The 9,356-nt window shown below is 41.9% G+C and overlaps 1 protein-coding gene across 1 annotated transcript in view; it reads right to left on the bottom strand.

Annotated features, from left to right (window-relative positions):
- Zyg11b (zyg-11 family member B, cell cycle regulator) overlaps positions 1-9,356 on the bottom strand; it is a 68,413-nt gene that overhangs the window by 38,194 nt on the left and 20,863 nt on the right. Inside the window, exons 3-4 of the mRNA XM_008828425.3 lie at positions 6,995-7,749; positions 2,090-2,230 (exon numbers count right to left, since the gene is read on the bottom strand). Of these exons, the coding sequence (XP_008826647.1) occupies positions 2,090-2,230; positions 6,995-7,749 (896 nt within the window). The remainder of the gene's footprint in view (positions 1-2,089; positions 2,231-6,994; positions 7,750-9,356) is intronic.

Raw genomic sequence — 9,356 nt, forward strand, 5'->3', positions numbered from 1 at the left:
AGTGTTTCCCTTTCCCCACATCCTCTCCAACATTTGGTATCATTTGTTTTCTTGATCTTAGCCAGTCTGACTGGGGTAAGGTGAAATCTTAAAGTGGTTTTAATTTGCATTTCCCTAATTTTTAGTGATGTTGAACATCTTTTAAGATGTTTCATAGCCATCTTTACTTCATCTTTTGAGGAATCTCTGTTCACCTCCTTAGCCCATCTTTTAATTGGGTTGTTTCTTGTCTTGATTCTGTTTTTTAAGTTCATTCTACATTCTGGATATTAAACCTCTGTCAGATGTGTCTGGTGAAGATTTTCTCCCATTCTGTGGGTTTTCTGTTTGCTTCCCTGGTTGTCTCCTTTGATGTACAGTGTGATGTACACTTTGATGTACACTTCCTTCTTCGTTTCAGCCTGAGTATTCTTCAATATTTCTAACTCTTTCCTGAATTCATTCAGAAGTTTATCCCTATCTTCCTTCAGTTCTTTGATTTCTTTGCTTGTGTGGTCTTTAAATTCACTGAATTCTTTTATCATGTTTATAATTGTTCTTTTGAATTCCATGTCTTGTGTTATCTCTCGGGGGTTCTCATTATAGAGGACTATTGGTATTTGGTGGGGTATGTTATTTTATTTTTCCATGTTGTTATTTTTTTCTCTTTGATTTTGACATATGGATTTCTTTTGTAGTTTCTGATTCTTGTGTGAGACTCAAGCCTTCAAGTTTAGGTCTGCTTCTTTTTGTGAACTTTATGTGTCTTTGTGGTTTACTTTGGGGGCATGAAAAGCTGGTTCATCTAAGCTTCCGGTTCTCTCTTTTGATTTTATACTGGAGTGGCCCAATTGCTTTTGTCCTCAGGAGTTCCCACAGAGGCCCAATTCAGATGAGGATCAGAGGCTCTCAGGCTTTCTCTTAAGGTCTGGATTCCTCCAGGTAAGATTTTGGCCTCAGGAATTTGGGGGTTGGACTGGTCTGGGAGCCGGGCAGGGCAGCTGGTCTAGGGCAGCTGGTGGCCGTGCCACTCAGAGATGCAAAGGAAGATGGGGGCAGATGGGGGCAGGAAGTGGCCCCAAGGGCCCCTAGGGACTGCACTGAGGAGCTGGGTTGGTCTGGATGCAAAGGACCAGGAAGAGGAAAGGTCAGCCCCGGTGACCCGGGAAATGGCTGGTGGGCTGTGCAGACCCAAGGAAGCAGAGGGAGGTGAGGGCCGGGCTAGGCCCAGAGCACCCCTGGGGACTGGAGAAGGAACTGAGTTGGTCTGGATGCAAAGGCTCAGGAAGCAGTAGTGGTTCCCCAAGTGTCTGGGGCACCAAGGGAGGGAATGGGACAGGACCCAGGCTAAGAGGAGAGATCGGCAGGGGAGATGGGAGGGTGAATGAGGCTGGGGGAGTCAAGGGGCGGAGGGCGCAACTGACTTACCCCAGAGAGAGAGGCCTGAGTTTGGAGAGAGGTCTGTTGGTGGTGCAGGCCCAGGGAAGCAGAACCCTCATTTTTCTTTAAATAATGGTATGCTACTATGCATCTCCTTTTTTAGGATTTCTTTCTCTTCCTCCCTCCCTTCCTCCCTCCTTCCCTCCCTCCTCCCTCCCTCCCTTTCTGAGACTGGGGCTCTCTGTAGCCCCAGCTGGCCTGGAACTATGAAGACCCGGCCGCCCTTGAACTCACAGAGATCCACCTGCCTCAGCCTCTGGAGTGCTGGGATTAAAGGCGTGCATTAGCACGCCCAACTTCATTTATTTTTAACTTATGTGTATGTGTGTTTTGCAGTAAGTTTGTAAGCCCAGCCATGTATGCAAGCCTGCAGAGACCAGAAGAATGTGTTGGATCCCCTGGAACTGGAATTAAGAATAGTTGTTAGCTACCAAGTGGGATGCTGGGAACCGAACCCAGGTTCTCTACAAGAGTAGTCAGTACTCTTAGCCTGTGAACCATCTCTCTTAGCCTCCAACTTCTCTCTCATTTATAATTAATAACTAGAACTAAGGATCATCAATCTCATTAAAAATAAAAATAATAAAATACAAACAAAAGTCAAAGACTAAATACACAAAATCTATAGAAGACAATTTCAAAATTTTCATCACCAGTTTCTTGTTCTTACCTTTAAAATTTCTGGCTTTGTTTTTTCCATCACATGGGTCAGGCTAAAAAGATGAAACAAAGCTTCTCGGACAAAAAATGCCCGTTCACTGTACCGCTTCAAAGCTTCTGCAATCTGAGTTTCATTGGCTTCTCCAGACACCTTTGAACATAGGCAAAAGGTTAGCGGTTAAAATTCTTTCCACTCTCTACCTTTATCTCAACATCAGTTGTAAAGATGGTATTTAGCACAGTCTGGTAAAGGCTTGAAAGAAATGGGAATGATTACTTTCCAACTTACCCACAGTTATCATCCTTAAGAGATGCCTATCAGACTAAGAACCTAGCATAAGCCTATAGGCAATATGTTTTTAAAAATACTTATTTTCATTTTATGTGTATTGGTGTTTTGTCTGAATATGTGTACATGCACCACATGCATGTAGTGACTGCAGAAGTCAGAAAACAGTGTCCCTACAGATAATATTTCTACTATACCTAAAATAAATCTCAAGACACTTAACTTTTCATAAAGTCTTACTGTGTCACTGAAGCTCTTAACCTGCCTCTTAAGGGCAAACCCTTTTCTTACATCACAGTGTTATAGGTATTGCTGGCCTTTTCCCCTTGATCTTTCAGTAAGCAAAGCCCTAACTCAGCAAAAAGTCATCACATATAATGTCCACTCTATCAGAAACTTTCCATTCTCTCTTTGCTTGACTAATTTGTACATATCCTTCCTAATTCAAGTTAAGCACATCTTTAGAGAGGCTATCCCTGACCCACAAGTCTAACCCAAGTCCTCCCCAAACTTCTCTTTCATAGTTATCACAATCCTCCCATGATACTAACCCATTTACCCTCACTGCATATCAACAGTGATGAGCATTATGCATAGCTCAAAATAAACATTCAACAAATATTCATCAAATAAATCTGTTAATTTCCCCAGATCTTTCAAGCTCCCTAAGAAGTTCTGTTCAAAATTAAGTCTAATTAGGAATTTTTCTATTACACAGGTTAATATACTTATGTTAAACTGTGGTTCTAGGACCACTGTACAACCAAATACAGGTACTAGAAAGTGGCTCCTTTATAAAAGTGATCAAACTGGTAAGTGAAAAAGAAATGACTAAGATATGGGGCTGATGAAATAGCTCAGTGAGTAAAGGTCCTTGCTATGCAAGCCTGGTGACCCGAGTTCCATTCCTGAATCCCATGTAAAGATGGAAGGAGACAACCAACTCCACAAAGTTGTTCTCTGACCTCTACACGTGTACTGTGGCATATGTACTCACACACATACATCATGCATACAGATACACAATGGCAAAAATACTCGGCGAATAAACATACCTAGGTATTGTGCTATCCCCCAATGAATCAATAATCTGAAATTGAGCATCAATAACTGCTGATATCACAGAAAGGGAAAACTAGACAACAGGTACCTCTCAAATGATAGAGTATACCATATAAGATCCTGCCAAAGGGACAGAATCTGAAGCTAATTAAACCTCCAAACCTAGCTACTAATTTGTAAAAGATGCAAAGACAAAGAGACATGAAGCTGGGAATAATGGCTCTTTCCTGAATCACTTAGGGGAGGTTGAGGCATGAGAATCTTAAGTTCAAGGCCAGCCTGGACTATACAATGAGCTCCTGGCCAGCATGCAATAACAGTGAGATCCTATCTCAACTCCCACCCACAAAAATAAGGAAAAAAGAAATATGGACTATGAGCGTGCATAGCCAAAATACTCTACACTAAGAACTCTACAAGTCAAAATGACTGCTTTTTGTTTTGTTTTGTTCTCAGTAGACAAGTTTTAAGTGGGTAAAAGGCATTTGCTGTCAAGCCTGGCAATTTGACTTTGATCCCTGGGACCCACATGGTGGAAGGAAAGAATCAACTCTCGCAAGTTGCCTATGATCTCCACATTTACACTGTGGTGCGTGCATCCATACACATATAAACAAATGTAATTAATAAAGAAAAAAAAGGGTCTCACTATGTAGCCCTGGCTGGCCTATAACTTGCTGTCTAGCCAAGACTGCCCTCACAGAGAGCCACCTGCCTGTCTCCTGAACGCGGGGATTAAAGGGGTATGCCACCATGCCCACCCACAGTGGTATTTTTAAAAATATTTATTATTTTTATTTTATGTGTGTGCGTGTATTGCCTGCATGTAGGTAAGTGCACCCGTGTCGTGCAATGCCCAAGGATGACAGAAGAGGCTGTAGGATCCCCTGGAACTGGAGTTGTGGACAGTTGTTAGCTGCCCCTATAGTGACAATTTTAAGTCTGTAAAAATAAGAATGGAAGGTTATTTACAAAATTGTCAGTTCTCTTTCTCTCTTTCTCTTGCCCTTCCTCCCAAATGCTGGGATTACAAGTGTGTAATACCATGTTTACAAGTACTTTTTAAACTTTCTGTCTATAGCCTGGCATGGTTGCTTATTCCTGTAATCCCAGCACTTCAACAACTATCTGTAACTCCAGGTGTAAGGGATCTGACTCCCTCTTCTCATCTCTACAGGAGCCAAGTATACGCATGGTTCACATATGTACATGTAGACACTCACACATACATATAAATTTTTCTTATTTTTAATTAATTAATTAATCTTTATTTTATGTGTATGAGTGTTTTGCCTGAATATATGGAGGTGCTGCTCTTGCAGAGGACACAGGTTCAATTCTCAGCACCCACATGGTGGCTAACAACCATCCTAATTCCAGTTCTAGGGGATCTGATGCCCTCTTCTGACCTTTGCCAGTATTGTATAACACGGGTGCACTGAGGTACATGCAAGCAATACACTCAATATTTAAAAAATATATTTAAGTAAATATAGAGCTATAAATATAAATGTGATTATATATCTACCACTCCTGTCAGACTAACTTCCTTACAGGCAGATCCTGTATCTGTTTCATCTTTAAATCCCAAGCTATATGAAATATAGTTGACATTTACTAAACTAAGTTTTAAAAAAAATATTTTATTTGGAGCTAGAGAGATGGCTCAGTGGTTAAGAGAATTGGCTGCTCTTGTAGAGGACCCAGGTTCGGTTCCCAGTACCCACACAGTGGCTAACATTCATCCGTAACTCCAGTACCAGATCTGACGCACTCTTCTATCCTCCAAAGGCACTGCACAACAGGGGTGCGCTTATACACATGCAGGCATGTGTGTAGATGCAGCCTTGTGTGCAGTGCCTGCAGAGGTCAAAGAGGCAGTTTCAGACCATTGTTAGTCATCATGGGGTATTGGGTACTGAAACTGATGCTCTTAAAAAACACTAAGCCATTTCTCCAGCCAAAGGTCTAGGGGTCTTGGGCTCTCTCTCTCTCTCTCTCTCTCTCTCTCTCTCTCTCTCTCTCTCCCTCTCTCTCTCTCTCTCTCGTTTTACCTGCATGTATGTTAGGGCATCATGTACATGCAGTGTTCATGGAGGCTAGAGGAGGATGTCAGATCCCTTGAAACTGTAATTAGGGACAGTTGTTAACTGCCATGTGGGTGCTAGGAGCCAAACCTGGGTCCTCTGCAAGAGCAGCCAGTGCTCTTAATCATTGAGCCATATCTCCAGGCCCTGCTAAACTAAATTTTAACCATTAGTCATGAGAATCCTTAAGAAAAGAAAAAAAAATTGTTTTTGTTTTTTTGAGACAGGGTCTCACTTTGTAGTCAGAACTCGTTATACTGTGACCAGGCTTCCCTGGAACTCATAGAGATTCATCTGCCTCTGCATCCCAAGTGCTGGGATTAAAGATGTATACTGCCACTCCTGGAAGAAAATTTTTAGTTTCTACTGTAAAGATCTCACAGTGGGGCTGGAGAAATGGCTAAGGGGTTAAGAGCACTTACTGCTCTTGCAGAGGACCCAGGTTTGATTCTCAGCACCCACTCACAGACACTTGTAACTTCAGCTCCAGGGGATCTGACACCTTCTCTGGCCTCTGCAGACACCTGCACATATGTGGCATATACACACACATATACACACACATATAAATAAAAATTTATAAACAGATCTCAGAGAATTTTATCTTGCATCAGGTATTCAATTCAAAAGGGTATTCCTGGTTTTGCTGAAATAATTCATTAGAAACATGTTTAAATAGCTTAAAATATTTAAGCATTATCATAACATCTACAGTTTATCCAAGACCAACTAACTATAGGACTTATACTTTGCATTTACAGTTATTAAGCTTCACAGGATTCTACAGAGAAGTCTATTTTACAAATAAGAAAATGGAAACTCAAAAAAGTTATGTTACAGCTGGCTCTGGTCACTAAGCAAAAAAGCTGAACTGAGTTTTTCTTTTTCCTTTCTTTTGTAAATTTTTTTTAATTTTATGAGTGTTTTGCCTGCATGTATGCAAGCACATCTGTGTCATGCAATGCCCATAAAGGTCAGAAGAGTCAGTCCCTCTCTCTCTTTCTCCGTCTGTCTGAGACAGGGTCTCACGCAGCCCAAACTCTTTTAACTCATAATAGAGGATGACCTTGAACCCCTGATCTTCCTGCCTCTAACTCCTAAGTGCTGGGAATACAGGTGCAAATTAACATAGCTGGTTTATATAGTGCTCTGAACTAAATCCCTTCCCACCCACTAAGCAAGAACTCTAACAGAGCTACATCCCTAACCCAGGGCCATCTTTTTTGTAATATAGTGCTGGGGATTGAACCCAGGATTTCATGCATGGTAGGCAAGGAATTTACCAAATGAGCTCCATTCCTGTGCCCCATCGGACTTCTAATTAGGACTCTTAACCCTAACGTAGGCCTTCCCACTATAAAATGATTTTGCATGCCTTGTTTCATGATCAAGTTTCATATATTAGACACTCATCTTAATGAAGTGTTATGGAACTAAGAAATTGATCAGCCAGACAAAATATATTTTAAGGTCTAACCTTCAAGTGTCCTTCGCCTGTAAGGAATTCAGAGTAACCAGCATCTGTGGCCAGCAACCCAACAAACTGCATGCTAGGTCGCTGTTGTATAAAGGCTTCCACAGCTTTATCTGTCACGTGCTTTCTCCCTGAAACATCCAGGGAGACAAGATTGGGTAAGATGTCCTTTTGCTCTAATAATCGAAGGGCTATGTCTGATGTAAATTGTTTATCATCTGAGATGTCGAGATGATTCAGATGTTTTAGTTCCCGAACAACATCTAGTATCTGAGTAGTGGTCATTTTTAAGCATTTCAAATGGTGCATGGTCAGAGACTTAAGTCGGTCTTTGCAAGCCAGTAGGGCAGTGATGTCTGTGATTGAGGTGTTGGAAATATCCAGGCTCTCCAGTCTAGGCAATGAAGCAACTTCAGCCAGATCTTCATTGTAAAAGAGCACATTGGTGATGCTTAGAGCTCGAAGACCAGAAAGCCGGCTAAAGCATCGCTCATAAGGATCCTCAAGGGAGAGAGTTAACGAGTTCAGCACTAAGCACTGGAGATTCTGCTGAATCCATTTGTTACTGCCAAGACCACTGATTATGTCTGTGATGGTGATGTCAGCATTTACACCTGTGGCATCGAGTTCTACTAACTTGTGGTGGCAGAAGGCTTTCCGGAAGGCAACAGCAGAGATCTTTGCTTTACGAATGCAAGCTCGCTTTAAGCGCATCTGGTTGCCTCTGAAAATTCCCACAGTTCCATCATTCAGGAGACCTTGGGGGGAAAAAAAAGCAGCATTTTAACTTCAAAAACAGCTAAAGAATAACAAAATTTTTCATCATATTTCCCATTTCCAAAGTACTCCCATGCAACAGTATTTCGCTTGATACAATTCAGTGAAGTGAGGATATTATTACTTTTAATTTTTAAATGTGTAAACTGAGACTCAAAGGGGGGCTTTCCAAGATTACAGAGCTAGCAACAGTAGAATCAAGACTGTGACAGACATTACCAATATTCACCAACACTTGGTTCTCTTCATCTTACCAGACACGGCTATGTTTCCTAGCACTCCCTTACAGTTAGATAGTCATATGTCAGTTATAGTCAATAGTTGTAGGCTGGAGCACCTGAGGGCCAACGCATAATTTTCCATGTTAACTTCTTCTGTGACAAAGGAGAAGGCTTCAAGTTCTAGACATGTAGTATTATGAAGGTTGAGCCTCCATCAATCTAGATACTAAAGTGATCAGGGAAGAGACTTTTCAATAGATTTGCAAAGTTTATGTATGACTGAGATTTAAACTTTAAGGCATTACATTTGTTATCAATATATTTCTAGAATATCCTTTAAATTCACAACACATTAATATATATACAAACACATTTACACATACATAATTGATTTTTTTTTTTTTTGGTCCTTTGAGACAGGGTCTCCCTGTAGCCCCAGCTGTCCGGAACTCACTATGTAGACCAGGCTGGCCTTGAACTCACAGAGATCCGCCTGCCTGTGCCTCCCGAGTGCTGGGATTAAAGGTGTGCGCCACCACGCCTGGCTCATTATTGATTTTTAACTGTTTTGAGACAGGGTCTCCCTGTAGCCCAGGTGACCTGGCTATGTAGCCCAAGCTGGCCTCAATCTTACAGAGATCTGCCTGCCTCTGCCTCCCAAGTGCTGGGATTAAAGGCATGCACCACCACACCTGGCTCATTTTTAACCTTTAATTACATTTATTTATTCATGTGTGTGTGTGTGTGTGTGTGCCATAGCATGTGTGTGGAGGCTGGAGGACAAATGTGTGGAGCTAGTTCTTTCCCTTCATCATATGGGTCTTTAGGCTTGAACTCAGGTCATCAGGCTTGGGCTGGCGGCAAATGTATTTAATCACTAAGTCATCTCACTGGACCTTTGTTTTTTGGAGAAAGTCTCACTGTATAGCTCTTACTGGACTCAAACTTGCAGCCATCCTCCTGCCTCTGCTTCCTGAGTGCTGGGATTACTGGTATGCATCACTGTACGCAGCTTTGAAACCTTATTCTAAGGACTTAGCCGCTGGACTTGGTAGTACACATCTGTAATCCCAACACTGGGGAGATTGAGGCAAGAGGATCATTATGAGTTCATTACATAAACTGTCTCAAACACACACACACACATGCACGCACGCACGCACACACACACACGGGAGGGGAGGATTTAAACTTCAAAATGGTAAACTGAATTTTGCAGTTAAAATTTTAGTTAGGGGCTGGAGAGATGGCTCAGCAGTTAAGAACACTGATGGCTCTTGCAGAGGACCTGGGTTCGATTCCCAGCACCCACATGGCGGCTACAAACCGTCCTTAACTCCAGTTCCAGGGGAATCTGAAGCCCTCTT

The sequence above is a fragment of the Nannospalax galili genome, unplaced genomic scaffold (genome assembly GCF_000622305.1).
Source record: "Nannospalax galili isolate Female #2095 unplaced genomic scaffold, S.galili_v1.0 scaffold713, whole genome shotgun sequence".
Taxonomy (NCBI): domain Eukaryota; kingdom Metazoa; phylum Chordata; class Mammalia; order Rodentia; family Spalacidae; genus Nannospalax; species Nannospalax galili.